The 18,642-nt window shown below is 41.7% G+C and overlaps 1 protein-coding gene across 3 annotated transcripts in view; it reads right to left on the bottom strand.

Annotated features, from left to right (window-relative positions):
• Positions 1 to 17,669, bottom strand: part of VEPH1 (ventricular zone expressed PH domain containing 1) — a 193,850-nt gene extending 176,181 nt beyond the window's left edge. For 2 of the 3 annotated variants that reach the window (XM_006090312.3, XM_023755154.1), the window contains exons 1-2: positions 17,597 to 17,669; positions 8,437 to 8,730 (exon numbers count right to left, since the gene is read on the bottom strand). In XM_006090312.3, coding sequence (XP_006090374.1) covers positions 8,437 to 8,574 — 138 coding nt within the window. In that variant the 5' untranslated portion in view covers positions 8,575 to 8,730; positions 17,597 to 17,669. Of the gene's footprint in view, positions 1 to 8,436; positions 8,731 to 12,769; positions 13,036 to 17,596 lie in introns of those variants that run through there. The other variant, XM_006090313.3, reaches the window with a different exon arrangement.
• Positions 17,670 to 18,642: the final 973 nt, after the last annotated feature.

Below are 18,642 nucleotides of genomic sequence, written 5' to 3'. Positions count from 1 at the left end.
ATGGACATGGTTCAAAAATTGAAAAGATACAAATAAAGAGTTCACAGTGATGAGTAGTCTCCCTCTCACCCCAGTCTCCTTGCCAAAGGGAGACCAGGATCGCCAACTGCTCACATACTTGACAGAGGCCCTCCAAGCACAGGCAAATGTTCATTTACACAAACTCCTTTCTTTCTCTGTAACTTCTTTAGCAGCTTTTCTTTTCACTTCAAGTTTTCCTTATCAAAGGTTTGATAAAATTTCACCCATATTTTTTCTAGATTAAAAAATATGTGAAAACATTAACATTTGGTATTTTAGAAATTAATCTCTTCAGTATTCACTTAACTCTTAAATCTATCTCATATTTATGGAAGTAAGAAAATATGCACATTGTATTCTGACTAGCTAATCAAGTTTTCCCACCATTATTTACTGAATAATTCATTTTCAATAATTGGTTCATATACATCAGGTTCATTTCAAGGACATCTTTTTGTTTGCTTGTTCCATTTCTCAATTCTTTTACAATACTAATTTAGCTATTTTCTTCATCTAAGCTTAACAAACTTTTAAGTGTTTATTGGTGCATTTTATGTTTTTGTTGTTGCTGTTGGAAAAATCTGTGTTTTTTCCTCATTATAACTTTTAGTTATTGCTGATTAAGTCAACCTGCAGTTGACTTAATTTGTATCCAAATGTTTAGCTCCACTCTTTATAATTTTGATAATTTTTCAGATCATCCTCATAAATTTTTTGGAAGTATTTTTGTATTATATCTATATCTCCTATATATCTCCTGGTGTATTGTGTCAGCTATGATTTCCTAAGCTATTTCACACAAAAGTGATAAGAGCAAGAATACTGGTTTAATATCTTGTTTTTATTTCCTTATTTTTGATATAAAATGTTATGGCCAAAAGCAAGAAAATGCTAAAATGTTTTATATTATCCTAATATATAAAAAGCCAGGGGCCGTCATGATTGAAACAACCGGACAGAGGACCAAACAGCAGGCCAGCCTGGGGTTAGTGAGGGATGATCAAACAACTGAACAGCAGTCTGTGTGGGGTGACCAGGCTGGCAGGGGAGCAGTTGGGGGCAACCAGACTGGCAGGAGGGGCAGTTAGGGGTGACTAGGTCAGCAGGAGGGCAGTTGGGGGTGACCAGGCTGGCAGGGGGTGCAGTAAGGGCAACCAGGCTGGCAGAGGGGGACAGTTGGGGGTGACCAGGCCAGCAGGGGGGGGCAGTTAGGGGCGATCAGGCAGGCAGGCAGGTGAGCAGTTAGGAGCCAGTGGTCCTGGATTGTGAGAGGGATGTCCTACTGCTGGCAGTCGGACATCCCCCGAGGGGTCCCAGACTGCGAGAGGGCACAGGCTGGGCTGAGGGACCCCCTACCCCCGAGTGCACAAATTTTTGTGCACCGGGCCTCTAGTAATATATAATAATAAAAGAAAAATTTCTCCAAGGAAAAAATAGCAATCCTAAACTTGTATATACATAATTATAAAGCTCCCAGATTCATAAAGCAAACTATTTTCAAAGTTTATTTGTTGAATAAATGGAAAAATTATAGATAAATTATTAGGATTAATAAGAGAGCTGAATGAGTCTACTGGATACAAGACCACTACACAAATGCCATTTCTGTTAAAATCACCTTAAAATATACTTGTGAAATACAATTTTTAAAAAGGATGCCATTTATAATCTCAGCTAAAAATGTAATACTTATAAATTGAAAAAATATGTGTAGACTTTTAAGATCCTTGAGAAAAAAATGATAAAACTGTATTGAATGATACTTAAGAAGGGCTAAATAAATGGATAGGTATACAAGATCTACAGATAAAAAGATTATGCCATAAAGATGTTAATCTTGTTCAAATTAATCTATAGACAATGAAATTCCAATCAAGGTATGACAGAATCATTCATGTAACTTGAGAAATCTAATACAAAATTATCAAAGAACACAACCAAATCAAAGCAATTTTAAAGAAGGGATTGGAGATACTTGTCCTACCAGATATTAATATTTATTATAATAAAAAGTGAAATGCAAGCTATATTTGGAGTAAGAGATGCATAAGTGACAAAGGATTAATACAAGAATATATAAAAACTCCCTCAAATTAATAAGAAAAACTATATATTTTAAATCTCAAAAGAAAAATGAAAGAAAAACAAAACCCAATCATAAATAAGTGCTTTACGGAGAAGGAAAGCCAAATGACAAATAGCAAATAAACTTATTTTTAAAATGATCAACTACACTAATAATGAGGGAATTGCAACTTTTAATGATAATCAGATACTCTGTTTTACTTAAATTGACAAAAGCTTTAAAAATCTCATAAAAGCAAGCATTGGTGAGGTAAGGCCACTGGAACTCTTATTCATGGCTAATGGGAGTGTAAATTGGTGCAACCACTTTGGAGACCAATTTGGTGGGACATCAGAAAGTTGAAAACATTCAAAACCTCCAAACCAATGGTTTCATCCCGAGTTGTGTACACTAGAAATACTAGTACATTTGCCAAAATTGCTAATCATAAGAATGTTCACTGTAGCACTGTTTAGATAATAAATGGCCATCGAATGAAGAATGGATAAACAAATTGTGGCACAGCCTTGTAATGGAATTCTCTATCCCACTGGAAACAAATGAATTGGATCTACATGCAGCGACATAGCTAAACCTCAAAAACATAATATTGAGCTTGTAATTGTATTTATATAAAGTTTAAAAACATGAAATATAATACTATAAGTGCTTTTGAATCATGACCATGTAGCAAACAGATAAAAACATGCACAAATAAATACCACAATCAGGATATTGATTACCTTTGGGAGAAAAGGGAGGAGAAATGGATTAGAGGTTGTTATGCAAGTGATTTTAAATTTTATCTAATTGCTTAAATTGGGTGAATTTTGAGTGCCTAACATTTTTTATTGTTATAAAAAATTAGAGAGAACTGGAAGGTGGTGGAACAGTTAGGCCTGGGTGAACATCATGGGAAAGGTGGGGGTGGGGTGGGAGAAGGGGGTGAGTGGGTAAGGAGACAATCTCACCTGAAGTAGTCTGGGAGGAGAGCCAAGGTAGCAGAAGAAGTGATTATTAGGTAAATGTATTCCAGAAAGGACTTGAAATGAAACGACAAAGCTTAAAGTCACATTGGGGAGAATTTTTAGTGCAAAGTCACACTTTCAAAGCAAACAATAAGGACAAAATAGTTTCCATCAGTGTCTTTAAGGGCATGAACTACAAAAAGAGGGCATGAACTACAGAATAGAATCTAGTAAGTTTCAATTATTTTGTGAGTGACTTTAGAAGAAGGAATGGAGGTTGGCTTACTGAGTTTTCAGATCTACAAAGCTAGGAATGTAACTAATATATTGGATAGAATCATGATATTTATTTATTTATTTATTTAAATTTTTTTGTAAATCCTCACCAGAGGATATTTTTCCACTGATTTCATATATATATATTCCAGAGAGGGGGAGAGAGATAGAAACATCAACAATGATATATATATATATATATATATATATATTCCAGAGAGGGGGAGAGAGATAGAAACATGAACAATGAGAGAGAATCATTGATCGGCTGCTTCCTGCATGCCCCACATTAGGGATCGATCCCGCAACCTAGGCATATGCCCTGATCAGGAATCAAACCATGACCTCCTGGTTCATAGGTCAACGCTCAACCACTGAGCCATGCCAGCTGGGCTCCATTGATTTTTAGGGAGAGTGGAAGTGAGAGGGAAAGACAGAGAGAAACATCTATGTAAGAGAAACACATCAGTTGGTTGCCTCCTGCACGAGCCCTGCACGAGCCCTGATCAGGGCCCAGGCCAGGGAGAAGCCTTCAACCAAGGTACGTGCCCTTGACCGGAATCAAACCTGGGACCCTTTGGTCTGCAGGCCAACTCTATCCACGGAGACAAACCAACTAGGGCTTGTGAGTGACTTTAGAAGAAGGATTGGAGGCTTGCTTACTGAGTTTTCAGATCTACAAAGCTAGGAATGTAACTAATATATTGGCCAGAATCATGAGTGTTTTTTTCTGTTTTTGTTTTTTTTTAAATATATTTTATTGATTTTCTACAGAGAGGAAGGGAGAGGGATAGAGAGCCAGAAACATCGATGAGAGAGAAACATTGATCAGCTGCCTCCCGCACACCCCCCACTGGGGACGTGCCCGCAACCAAGGCACATGCCCCCGACCGGAATCGAACCTGGGACCCCCCAGTCCACAGGCCGACGCTCTATCCACGGAACCAAACTGGTCACGACCAGAATCATGAGTTTTAAAAAGGTATGGGTATCCTGGAAGAAGGGCCTAAAAACAAGCATATTATTGCAGTGGTTTAAAATTTGACAGAATTCACTTAAATTTTGTTTTCACATTATCCAATTACAAGTCTTGATTCAACCTGAGAATTTTGGCACATCACAGTATAAATGTGGCCAACCGTGTGATGTTATTATTGAAAAGAAATTTTAGAAACAGAATGTCTGACTGGTATTAGCAATTGTTCTAAGCAATTGGTTCAAATACTGGACAATGATACATTATATTAACAAAATAGGAAGATTCCAGCGGAGGGTAACCAGAATGTTGAAAAGTCAGGCAGTACTTGGGAGCTACAATGAGGTATCCTCCAAGAATTTGAAAACAGGATTGTCCTTTGAGCATTAAACAACAACAGCAAAATCCATTCATTTAAGTGGAATTAGCCAGCTATTGGGCTAACCCAAGATGCTCTATGCACCCGGGTGACTTCACAGGTGAGTGAAATATAATCTCAGGAAGGTAGAACTAAAATGTAATTATAACAGAGGAAGAAATCTAATCAATAATAACATTTCTTATCCAGTGAAAGATTGGGTGAATAGACTAGGAGAGAACAGCATGGAGCACGCAAGAATTCTAACTCACATGAGTTTTATTTTACATCGAAAATCAGTAAGTCAGCATTCTAATTTATACTTCTGAGCCTTGCATTTGGATAGCATGATTTGGACAGCATTTCTCATGTACTGACAAAATTGAGTTTCCAGACCTGAGACTGGAAATATGAGGTGATGTAACCTTTCCCTGTCATAGGCCTGCCCTTTCCTTGTCATAGAAAAACATGAGGGCACTAAGGGTGTTTAGCTGGGAAGAGAGAAGCCAGAAGTGAGACAGATACCCATCTTCAGATGTTTAAAATTCTTGTAGGAGCACACACTAGATCCTTTGGATTGTTGGGGGTGGGGAGGAAGCACAATTGATAGAAAAAAAACAGAGAATAAGATTTCATCTGGCTGAAAGGAGAAACACACTAACCATTTGAACAGTAAACAGCTATCTTTTTGTCAGTTAGGATTCCGTGGTCATAAGCAACAGAAAAAGTCTAGATAGCTGTAGTAAAATAATAATGAGATATAAGGTGGCTCACAGATTTGAAGAAAAAGCTGCACTATCTGGCCTTGGAAGGGTGATGGAGGAGCAGGAACCAAAAAGCTGTTTCTTGAGGGCACCATCATCATGATAAATCACCCTGTGCTGATTTCCCCCCTAGAATTACTGGGAAAGAAATTCTAATTGTTATAGCTTGGGTCAGATGTCCCCACTTCTTTTCTCCCTCGTCCTCGGCAAAGGCAAGGTAGGGAATGTTCACCGAAAGCCCCATCAAGGCGGCATGCAATGGAAAAGGGAAATTTATGAAAGGAAGATTGAGAAGCAGGAAAAATATCAGAAACCTACTATGTCCTCATCTTTGCAAGTGCAGAAGGAAAGGCCACCTATTTGTTAGGAATCCTAGAGAAGAAACCCTCGTGCTAGAAGGAAGTTGGAAATGATGATTTAGAAGGTCCCTTCTAGTTCTATGCTTCTAACAAGAAATTGAGAAGTGGAATTGATTACGGAGACCCAGAGTCATTAGGAAAGACCTGATCATAAAGGAAGGAGGGGATGCAGCTAACGGTGAAGTGAGCCATAGAGTAGGTATGGTGGTTCAGTGGACTGATCACTGGCATTGGTCATAGAATGTCATGGGCATTGAGGCATCATGGATGGGTTTTGGACTAGGCAGTTTGATCTGGTAGTTGTTGGTAGAATGAACTAGAGAAAGGCAGGACCAAGGGTAGGGGGTGGTCAGTTGTTGTTTTGAAGGCCTGAGCCAGGGTGACAGCAGCAGGAAGGGAAAAAAAGGAGCAGATGAGGAGGCATTTCTATGGCAGTTTCTGCAGAACTCACAGGGCAAGAGGAGCGTGAGAGAAAGGGGTCAGGAGAGACTCCAGGTTTAAAACCTGGAGATTTAGAAAAATGAAAGATGATAACTTCAGATTAAGACATATTGATTTTGAGGTCCTGAATATTAATTACTATGAGCTTGAAGCTTAGGGAGAACTGTCAAGACTAAAAAACATAGATTTGGGATCCCCTCATGTAGAGATTGCACTTGAGGTTATATGAGTAGATGATTTTCTGTGAGGACAATGTATAATGCAAAGGGGCAATTATGTCTTTTTAGAAGGAAGTAATCACTAAGAACTAGAGTCACTAGAAATCATTAAAGGAATAATGAAACCAGAACTGGCTTTTAAAGGAGCAGAAAGGGAGAAGGAATTCCACTAATAGATATATTTATAACTAGGATTGATTAGGAAATTTAAATATTGGGTTTATCTGAGTGATTGTTGAATTTAAAAATTGGATTGACCTCCATGATTCCTCTGAAAAATGATTATTATTATTCTGCCACCCATCTGCTCTATGCCATGGTTACAAATAGAGGCAAGGAAGAAGTGAGATATGAAATAAGTTAGTAGATGAAGAACACAGGAGAACTACTGACTTGTAGACTTGTGGGTCTGGTGGGATGCTGACTGGAGGGCTGAAAGAATGGACAGTGGGACACATGACAGGCAGAGCTCACAGTCCTAAGATTATGAATTTAATATCCGTGAGACAACGCAATTGGTGAAGGAAACAACAACAACAAACCCCCATACCAGTGGCCTCTAGTGGAAATGTGGAAATGGGTTTCAGGGAATGTCGATATATACCATGTATTTATTATGTCCAATAGATATTATAAATAAGACAATATTTGTTAGAAAATATATATATTAGATTGGATGAAAATCAGTGGCATATTCACCCAATTTATTTCCAGAGGAGTGTGATGAATGGGGCTGCTGGCAATAGCACATAAATCTTGCCCAGAAAGTGGAAATGTATCAGGAATACTTTGTGTTTTGAGCCAGACTAAGTTGATTAATGTTCTGGAAAAAAATGTGGACACATAATTGCTGTCAAAGGCATTACCTGAGAAAGGACGCGTGCTTGGGTGGTGACTTCACTGGTCACCGGGGGAGAGTGGCATGTTAATGGCCACCAGCAAGAGAACATGTTGACAGCTCGAGGAGGAAACTGAACTGGTTGCTAGCACGGCCTTCAAACATTTCTTCTTTGTAACATGGAAGAGAGCGTTTATTTCTGAAGTGTGTACACATTTGCTAATTCGGTATTTTGTGGCTCGAGTCCTGTCTCTTTGCTCTGCCCCGTGGGTGTTTATGCCACGTGTTGGCAAAGGCTGTTGAGCTGGGAGGCTGTGCGAGAGGACGCTTGGTGGCCGTGGCCTTTGAAATGGGACCAGGCTCATGAAGGGTCCAAGTATGATCAGGAAGGTCAAGATCAAAGCACACCAGGCACTCCGCACCCACCCCCTTGGGGAAGTACTTTCAGAATATATCATCTTGACATCCAGGAGAAACAAAGGAATGGGAGGGGTGATGGAAAGTGTAAACTTGCCTGATCACACTGGGGGCTAATAATTAGGGAGGCGAACTAAATGCTGGGGGTAGGGGGATGTAGAAAAAGGAGCAAAGGAAAAGAAAACAACCAAACCCGAGATGACATAGAAGCAAAGAGAATCAGTGTTATCAAGCCCTGGGCAACTGTCACTTCTGACAGCAGAGTGATGGTTGTCCTTGTCTCAGATTACCTGCATGGCAGGAGGTGTCATCTGCCTTCTTCCATTATTCAGCCTCCTCCGCACACCTGCTTTGTTTACTAACGCTGGTGTGCAGCTTGGCAGGTCTGCTTTTCCCTGGATTTGCTCCCTCTCCTCTTCATGTCATTCCAAGGATATAGAAATAACCCTTAGAAAAACCCTTTGTGAGAATTCCACTTTGGTCTGCAATTCCCGGAGTTCTGGTCTCCCTGAGTGGGCAAAGGCGGCCTGGCTGCCCCCAAGTCCATGGCTTTGCTGGTGTTGTTTCTTAGATGCCAACGAAACCACAGCGCAGAGTCAAGAGAGACCCATATTCATGATCCTTCCTCTTTTCCCCACAAAGATCCTTCCCCCTAGGACTGATTCAATTCGTTGGCCCTAGAATAGATCGTTTCTAGTCTGAAGGGAGGTCTAGTCTGAGAATGAGTGTACTTACTGAAGATGAGCTAATGATTTTAATTTGCTCCAAAGCTTCTGTCAGGCTGTCTTCAATCTCAGAGTCATCCAAGGAGAAGAGGTCCCCGGCTCGGGAAAGATCTTTTTGTCCCAAGACCAGTCTGAACAGGTGATGCATGGTGAGGAGTCTGATGGTCAATGGACTTTGTGTAGGCCCAGGGCCATGCGTCCGGATATCAGAGGTTAGTAAGGCAAAAACATGTAGCAGGAGGTATGCTTTGTATTCCTTGAAAGATCATTTTTCTCCAGACGTTGAGGTCTTCTTTGACACTCTCTGCAAGAGAAACAAATGACCCAATGTAGCCATTAGTTGAAAAACATGACCTCAGAATGTGAACTTGGTGCCCAGAGAAGGGGAAAAAAAACCCTTTGGAAATGTGCATAGAGAAGTGATTTTCAACCTTTTGTATCTTGTGGCACGCATAGACTAGCTACTAAAATTCTGCAGCACACCGAAAAAATGCATTTTTTTCTGATCTTACAAAAAATAGGTATAATTTTGATTCATTCACAATGGACGGCTATTGTTATGTTGGCTGTTGTCATTTTGTTTTCTTTGACAATCTGAGGGAAAAGAGGTCAGTGCCCCTGACTAATGAGCCAGGTATTGAGTGTTTTAAAAGTTATTGTGGCACACGGGTTGAAAACCACTGGCATAGAGTAACAGATTCCGGCTTGATACCTTCATATGATAGTTCCTTATTTTTTTTGTCTCAAAAGTCCTGGAAAAATTATTAGCTTTATCCAGAATTTAATTTGAGCCGTAAAAAGCAACATAAATGCCACATTTATTTTTTCCTTTCTATGTACGGTACTTCTCCTTTTTCCCCCATGCCACAGGGAAACAAGTGGATAAGCAACAAAGATGCCCAACACTTGCCGGATTTCCCACAAACAGATTCCCATGGAAACCAAACAGAAAAGGGCAAGGCAAGGAAGGGAAGAACATAGACCCACTGCCTGGTTTCCTCTCTTTTCCTGGACATGGAAACCAATACTTACCCTCTTGTCTGGGCATCTCTGCTATATTAATCGTAGAAGCTGCCCCAACCCTCAGTCCAGAAGATGACCTCAGTACTTGCCCTATTCTTATACCCTCCCTGAACAAGCAGCAGTGAAATAAAGGACTCTTCCTAGGAGTGTGTGGCCAGATAAATCTGGACAGAATGTGAGCATGAACTTGAGCATTGAACTTGAAGATAACATTTCACTGCAGGCTGAAGGAGCAGGGTTTTGGGATCAGGCAGTCCTCCCTCTATTCCCACAGTGGAAATAATAAAGTCCCACTATACTTCTCACTCAATTAACAGTCCAAAGAGAGTAGGGAAATGGCACAAATTAAATACCTGACTATTCTCATCAGCTCCCTTCTGGGCCTCATAAAATCACCGACCAATTGCACTGCGGAGATCTTAGCCATTATTTAATGGCCAGGGAGGTTTAATGACTTCACCAAGGCCCCATGGTAACTGTACCAGTGCTGTTTTCCTGATTTCAGGCTGGTGGGCTTTCCCCACGATTTGCAGTGGAATCGTCTTATATATGCAGGTAACTTACAAATGCAGCCACATGCACAGAGAGTAAGAACTGGCAATGATTCATTTAATATAAGCAATAGGCAACTCTGCCAGTCATTTTACTCTGCATGTGCTTCACAGAATGAGTGTGAAAAGGACTAGGGGAGCCTGTTGCTTCCTGGGCCATCTCAGACATCCCTTCTGAGCTATCACTGTGGGAGCACCTCTCTGTGCTGAATGCAACTTTAAAGTTTAAAGACACATACTTTCTATGCAATATGGTCTCTAAACACAAGCCAAATACATTCTCAGTGCTATTCCAAAAGATGCAATTCATAGGCCATTGAAGAGATTTCAAGGGTAATATTGCCTACATGCAACTTTTACACTACCTACCAGCTTTAGAAAAATGACACCCAATATTTATACTGCACGTGCTTGTCTTTGCGCCAGGTACTGTTCCAGATGCTAAGTAAACATTAACTCATTTAACCTCAATAATAACTATATGAGGATTATGACCTTGATAATAACTATATGGCAGGAGAGGAACCCAAGGCATTAAATAACTTGCCCAAGCCACACAGCTAGTAAACTGGGGAGCTAGATTTTGGGTCCAGAGTGCTAAATTCCAAGTTCATAACCATTGTGGCATATTGATTCCTTGTGAGGCTGCTATTAGCAATAAAGGCCCTCAGAGCATTAGTAACATTTGAGGATGAAGAGATGGGTAGAGTCTTAAAAAAATGAACTCTTCTTCTCTCCTGCATTGACCCTGCATCCCTGCCCATCTGTGCTCTGGGGTTTAGGCCAACCAGAGAGCAAGAGAGTTACAAGGAAGAGAAGTGTAGAGGAAGAGAAATGAAGGAGAGTGGTAGGGAAGACTTAGGGAGGGGCATAAAGAAAGAGAGGTAAGGGTCCTACAGAGAAGTTTGCACCCTGGCAAATGTGGAAAGGTGAATTACAAGATCTACAAAAAAATAGAAAAATTGGGACAGTTTCCCCCCTGAATTTTCTCCTTAACACAGTCTGCGCCCTCCCCCCCACCCTTCTTAGGCATTTATAGTGACAGAGTCTCAGAGAAATAATATTCAGGAAAGTAAGACATTGGATGGAAATGACTTTACCTTGACCAGTCAGCTTCTTGGTCAATATCTGGCATTTACTGAATCAGACTCAGCTGCCCCACACATCAGAGTCGGAGCTCTGAGAAGGAGCAGAAATACCAGTGGGGGGAGAGGAGCACCCACAGTGACAGCTGGCGCGGAGCCCCATTCACGCTCCCACCTTCAGCTGTTACTCTTGAATGTCCATCATGTGCCAAACATTATTGTGCAGCACACAGCTGCACATGAAAACGTTCACACATCTAGGGAGGGGAAGGGACGGGTGAGACTTATACCCAACATTCTACAACGCAGGAATGGCCCAGTAAAAGATTGCTGTGTACCGTAAACGTTTAGGGAAGTACAAGGGAGAGAGAGATCTGTCCTAGGGAAAGATGATAAGCAATGGCTTTGTGGAGGAAGTGGCATTTGAGCCAAACCTTTTAGAATATGCGTCATTCAATGCATGTGTCCTGAGTACACACTAAATCAACTTCTTATCTGAGGTTCAAGTCACAGACTGGGCACTCAGTGGTTATGGGACTTTTGGCTCATGCTTTTCCCTTCCTTGAGCCTCAGTTTCTTGATCTGCAAAATGGGGCTAATACATGCCTAGTCTGTCTCATCTGATTATTTTGAAGATCAAAGCTGCTAACACTTAAGAGTTCGCTGTAAAATAATGACACCAACAGTTGATGCTTAGCGAGTGTTATACACGTGTCAGGTACTACTCCAAGCACTTCCCAAAAACCGAGTACCTTCATTCACATGACAATTCCATGTGATGAGAAACTGATGTTCAGAGAGGAAAATAACCAGCCCAGGGGCACATGGAGAGTAAGCTGCAGAGTCGAGGGGGAAGGCACTAGGCCGGCCACGACAAAGCCCGCTCAGGGCTGTGTACAGTGGTATACACGACCCTGTGTGATCATTATTCAGCTGCCTCCCTTCCCATCAGTCCTCATTTAAAGTGCATCCCACATGCCACACTACACCATCCTCTCCTGGATAAGGATCAGCAAACACGTTATTTATTTTTCAGCAGCTCGGGTCAATGTTTTGCTCAAGTGTCTGGTCTCTTTGCAACAGCAGAGAAAGTCAGAGCCAGATCAAGTTCCACCTCATCTTCTGGGAAACCCACTAGCCTTCTCAATGGCACTGCCCGGTGGCCTATTCGCATGCATACAGATGCACCCACCAGACACACGCAAGCACACACATGTGCGCACACATGCACATATAGGCACACATCAGATACTTTCTATACACCAAGCTCTTTCTTGACACTTTCTTCTCTTAGTTCTCCCATCAACCATGCAGGTCGGTATTATTACCAAAGAGGAAACAGGACTGGGGAGATTAAACATCCTGTCCGAGGTCTACCCAGAGTCAAGATTCACGTCCAAGTAGGTCAGCCTCTAAATCTCGCACTTTTGGAATTACAAAAAAATCTGGCTTATAAAATTCCCTCTTACTCCCAACTTTCACGCTCACAATTTCTCTTTCTAACATTTCAGGGAGCCTAATCTGTAGTCCACTTTATCATTATTTAGTATATACTTTTAAGCAGGTATTGGTTGACAAGTCAGGTTTCTGTAAGGAGAAATAGACACCACAAAAAGAGAAATGATTCTGCACCCAGCATGACACACGTCCGGGAGTCCCAGCTCTCCCCGCAAACTCAGTTTACCTGCATGCTACTCCCCAAGGCGCGCTTGCTCTTACTTAGCTGTTGGTTTGGGCAGGAGGGTTCAGGCAGCGGACTCCCAGGGCACAGCGAGCGGAATCCACTCAGCGCAGTGAACCTGAAGCTGTTCATTGCGGTGCCAGTGCCTGGTGAAAGAATCCCAGGAATGCAGCCAGATGCCACCGGCAGCAGCTCCAGAGCAGGTCAGGTGACAGGCTGGACCTCACCCAGTGGACAGAGAGAGCTGCCTCTGAGCGAAATGCTGTTTCCTGGGGCGAAACATAAAGCCTGCTCCAGTAGACTTGTTTTTAACAGAGAAAACAAAACTCCCTGTGTTCGTGAAAATCTATACTTTCCCGGGGAAGAATGGGGGGTACTGGGGGGAGAAGCCACGCAGGAAACATGGTTTCAACAGGAACTCAAGCAGGTGACTGGAATGGCTATGGGGAGCCCTTTCACAAAGCCCGGGGAAGAAAGAGCTGTAACTTAATTAACACCTCCCTCCCTCTGGAGATTTCACACTCAGAGTTGGAAACACTGAGCGTTTGTCCTGTAGGAGCCACAGCTCCTGAAGAAGCCATCCTCTTGTTCTGCCTCTAGAGCAGCGATTTTCACCCTTTTCCATTTCATGGCAACACAAACTAATTATTGGAATTCTGCAGCACACCAAAAAAATATATTTTTTTGCTGATCTGACTAAAAAAAAAAAATAGGTATAATTTTGATTCATTCACACCAGATGGCTATTGTTGTGCTGGCTGTTGTCAATTTTTTTTTTTAAACCTGACCATCTAAGGCAGCGGTTCTCAACCTATGGGTCGAGACCCCTTTGGGGGTCAAACGACCCTTTCACAGGGGTTGCCTAAGACCATCGGAAAACACATATATAATTACATATTGTTTTTGTGATTAATCACTATGCTTTAATTATGTTCAATTTGTAACAATGAAATTGGGGGTCACCACAACATGAGGAACTGCATTAAAGGGTCGCGGCATTAGGAAGGTTGAGAACCATTGATCTAAGGGAAAAGAGGTCAGTGCCCTTGGCATTGCATGTTTTAAAAATTCTTGCGGCGCACGGGGAGACTAATACTGCTGCTCTAGATTAATACTGTTGGAAGTTTAAGAATGCAGGAAGTTGCAAATAAGCGGAACAAACTTACTCCACAAAAATGCACACAGCAGGTTCTCGAATAATGTCCTTTCTTTCAACATCCGTTTTGTTACAATATTGATTACTAAGGAATTCAAATCCCAGCCGGGGAGGCCACTGTCTGTGTGAAATATGCAAGTTCTCCCCAGTCCATGTGGGTTTTCTCCCACAGGAAAATGTGCACATGAGGTGAATGGGCTTGTCTACATTGTCCTACCTAGACTGAGTCTGTGTGTGTGTGAGTGCGCCCCCCAGTGGAAGGGCATCTGTCCAGGCTGCCTCCTGCCTTGCATGCTGATCTGCTGGGAGGGGCTGCTGCCATGGGGACCCTGAACTGGAACAAACGATTTGGAAAATAATGATCTGACTTGTTTTTATTAATCTTTCTTAAATGTATGTGTAGCTCACATTTATTTCAATGTTTATTATTAGAAGTGTTCTGGGTCTTTATTTCAAAGCTTGGTATGTTTTTGTGACCAGATCTATGCCATAGGAACTTAACCCTGTGTATAACAATTAGCCCATGGTGAAATTGGTTTTGTTATACCTCATTTTGCTGAAAGTTGCTGTTTCCAAGAATCTATCCATGACCATAAGTGAGGACTTACTGTACCCTCTTCCCCCCACTTTATTTGTTGGAAGATTCTTCATAAAAATCCATTTGGACCAGATATATCAATTTGTATTTTAAATATTGCAGGAAAAATGTTTATCCTGCTTGACGTATTGATACTCCAGAGGAGAAAAAGGTACCACAACCCTCTTTTATTGTTTCAATGATTAACTGCATTTTCTGAAAGTGTTTTAAACTGTATAATTCTCTACCCCCATTTTGCCTGTTCCTATAGTAAGTCTGCTACCCATCAAATCACCTATCTGCTGGTAAAGTGTAAGGGCAGCTGTGCTGTAGATAGATTCATCTGTGTGATCAATAAGATGTGGGCATTGTGGCTATCTTCTCAGAGTGCTACCCAGCAAAGGTGTCTGGTCAGATGGCCGCATACCTGCCATTAAGCCAGGCCATAGGCTCCAGACCTCATACAGCTTCCTAGAAAATTGGTGATCAATTATATTTTTATGACATCAACACAGAGAAATGTCCCCTCAAAGAATTTCTTTTATAAAAATGGAGAATCTGGCCATCTGTGAGTAGGTGTATTCTTTTATTAGTAATTCTTTCTGGCTTAAAGCAGTGGTCGGCAAACTGCAGCCCCTTGAGTGTGGCTCTTCCACAAAATATCACGTGCGGGTGTGCACGTACAGTGCCATTGAAACTTCGTGGCCACACTCAAGGGGCCAAAGAACTGCATGTGGCTCGCGAGCCGCAGTTTGCCGACCACTGGCTTAAAGATAGTGTTAACATCTCTTCCTTTCATGGATAATCTCTATTTCTTTAGCATTCATTCTTTTTCACCCTTTTCATTTCTAATAGTTCTTATCACTAGATTTCATCCAATTTTCTTACATTTTTAAAAGAGTCTAGGGTCCAGACTTGGACACTATGGAACCCCAGTGAGAAGTGGGAACCTGGATACAATTGAGCTCGGCTATGCCATTGCCTGCAGTGTAAACCTGGGCAGATTAATTAATCTCCCCAAGCCTCAGGTTTCTTATCTGCATGGGTTGTTGGGCGGTTTAATGAGATTACATAAAGCATTTAACACAAACCTTGGCAGAGAGCAACCATACAAGAAGTGACAGCAATTATATCCTTAAAAATATTATCCTTATAGGCCATTCTTCTGTTAACTTGTCCCCATGCCATCCCTCTTAAAAACTAATATACCACTGTGCAGATACCTAACATCGAGTGTACCATCTTAAAGGTGCCCGGGTGTTCCCATTTGTGCCGTATTTACATCCTACTTGCATTCTCCCTTGATCTTCAATCTGGGTACATCATGAACTATCTTGAATGTGTCCCTATTGTTTTAGTTTTTTGCAAACTTACCTTGTTCCCTGGAGAGAAAGCCTTACTGTGGCACTATGCCAAACAGTCACAGTGAGGAGGGAGTGTAAAATTCCCTTCAGGACAGCAGAGAGAATGTTCTTTATGACTTTTCAAAGTGACCTACACTCAATGGATGCTAATAAAACATTGCTGGCTTACACGAGTAGATTCTGCTAAATGGAAATATAGGAAAACTCAGGAAGCCAATTTATTCTGAAGAAATTAACCTCTAGCATCCATCCCCAGATTCAGATGTTCCCTGGTGTCTTCGCTTCTAGCATAACAATATTTATTCACACTATGCCTTGGACACCATTGTGCATTAAAAAAATCTCATTTTATTAAAAATCCCCACTGATTAGCATAGACCCACTTGGGTTCTGGAAACTTTCGATAACGTTCTCAGATAGATTTTCCCTTGAAAGAAAGGATTACAGATTCTTTTCAAGGAGCATCTTTTTCACACAGTGTGAAAGCACTGCAGGCGTTCCCATGGGAATTGGCCGCATACTTTCAGCCCTTCCCACAAGATGTCCATTGTTCCCTGGGCGGCTCTTGGGTTCCGCTGCCACTACATGTTGCTACACTTCCCTTGCACTGCAGTGTAAAGCAGAGGCTGGGGTATTCCACCTGATGCTAAAGAACTGTCCTTGGCTTGTTGCTAGGACTCATATAGTTCTAAGCTTGTAAGAGGCTTGCCACCATAAGCACACAAAAAATAGGCAAGAGCTCAAAAACCGTATTTAAATTGGAATATGTATTGCAACTTGCTGAAACAGAAATAGATAGGAAACATTTTTCTTCATGGGGAATGAGGGAAACATCTTCAAGGCTAACCAACTTTCTAAACCAAGAATGTGTGATCTGTCATCATAATGTCATAGTATCTCCACTTTCACCAGTGAAGTTGAACTTTGCAGGTCATATTTGTTCTGGAATTGATATGCATCTTGTTAAAACTTTTAATTCAAATTTTGTAGGTTTATTTTTCCAGAAAGCATACCCCAACTCTCAAATTACAGGGAAAATTCAAGTTTAAATGTATCTTTATTTACACTTAAATTGCATATATCAAATAACTGCATGCCCAATTCCAACAATGCCTTAAGTGTTTTTTTTCTGTTCTTTACATTGAAAACATTTGTAAGTGTCATGAAATCCAATGATCGATTACTATCGCAATTTGAACAAACAAAATACATATTTAAAAGAACAAAAGAGTGGTTAGATTTGATGATGATTTCTAAGATATCCTAAATATCAGTGGGAAAAGTGACAGCAACAACAATCAGTAATGGTGACTGCCCTGCTCAGTGGCTGTCATGATGCTACTGAATTTTCGTTGAAAGCCATAGGCAGGGTCAGCCTCTTTGCAGGTTGCAAAATGTTTCTGCAGGTTAACAAAAGTATGAAATAGAAACGCGCCTGCACTATTATGGAGTAAAACAAAACTGCACAAAGAGGCACAGTGTTCGGCTCTTGAGGCCTAGAGACATGTTATTAATAACCCACAGAGAGGTGGCTTTTTTACCCATAGAACTGGAAAGCACGCATACAGAGACACACAAGTCCCAGTGCGCTTTATCTGCATAAGCAGCCAGCCCCTGGGAGTTTCCCTGCCCAGCTCCGGCAGCCCACCCCTGTCTCACTGAAGCTTCTGGCATTTACTTTAATTAGCTTTTGTTTTTGCTGAACGAAAGGACAGGAAAGAGGATAGCCATACCTCTTAGCACAGGACACTCTGGCCATCATAGGGAAGAGAAGGCAAACGCCTCATCTGTAGAGCAGTTCGTCTGGACCCCGGGACCACCACGCTCAGATGCAGCCCGGTAGCTCCTGTCCCGTCCGGTCCTGGTGGCTGCAGCCGAGCTGCCCTGTGCTGCTTGTCAAGGCTGCGGAACACTGGCTTCTCCCCTGGACTCACCGTGCGGAATCAGGCAAATGAGTAACTTCTCCTCCCTCTCCCAAACTTCTGCATAGAGCTAACAATTGGCACAGAGCTTTGCTTATTTCTACGGGAGATTTACAGAAGCTTTTCTGAGCAAATCAGTGTTGGAAAGAATTACAAGATTTGCCTAACAACCAGTCATTTAACTTCTGTTAATGAATAACCCACTTTAAGGAATCAAGGAAGTTTAGGTTAATATCAGATGTGGGCCTTTTTTATCAGGCAGGCATCAGTAAAAGGCTTGGGGAGGGATGGAGAGAGGAAAGTAGGGAAGAGAGATAGTATTTAAGCAAATTTGATAGAAATAATGTACCACGAGAGAAGTAAAATGGCTAAGTATGCTATTGATACTGCTGATGAAACACTGAACTAAAGGAAGCACTAGGGACTTTTCCAAGCTGGTACTGTTCCTCCTTGCACCCGTCCACATTGCTAATTCACTTCCTTTTACCATCCAAATATAGAACTCCTCCTTTCAGGTTTAACACAGGAGGGATCCCTTACCAGCAGTCCTATATCTCCTTACATCCCTCTCTCTCTTCTAAGAAGATTGCTTTCCAACCCCCGAAAGCTTAAATTAATTGGCGGTACCCGTGGGTTGTTATACCTAAAGGCTCCCTCTCCCCTTTTAAGTGTCCGACATGGGCTCTCTCCCCTTGTTGGTCCGAGGTTTTCCCTACACATAGAGTGATAGACTATTTGTGAGCCATTCTAACCAGCTTTCAGTCAAACTACGTGTGTGCTTGCGGTGGGGGAGAGTAAGGTGTACAACTGGAAATATCAATATTCCCGTGTCATTGGCAACACACTGCTAGCAAATA

Source organism: Myotis lucifugus, unplaced genomic scaffold (genome assembly GCF_000147115.1).
Source record: "Myotis lucifugus unplaced genomic scaffold, Myoluc2.0 scaffold_70, whole genome shotgun sequence".
Classification (NCBI taxonomy): Eukaryota; Metazoa; Chordata; class Mammalia; order Chiroptera; family Vespertilionidae; genus Myotis; species Myotis lucifugus.
This window is presented reverse-complemented; position numbering and strand designations above follow the sequence as displayed.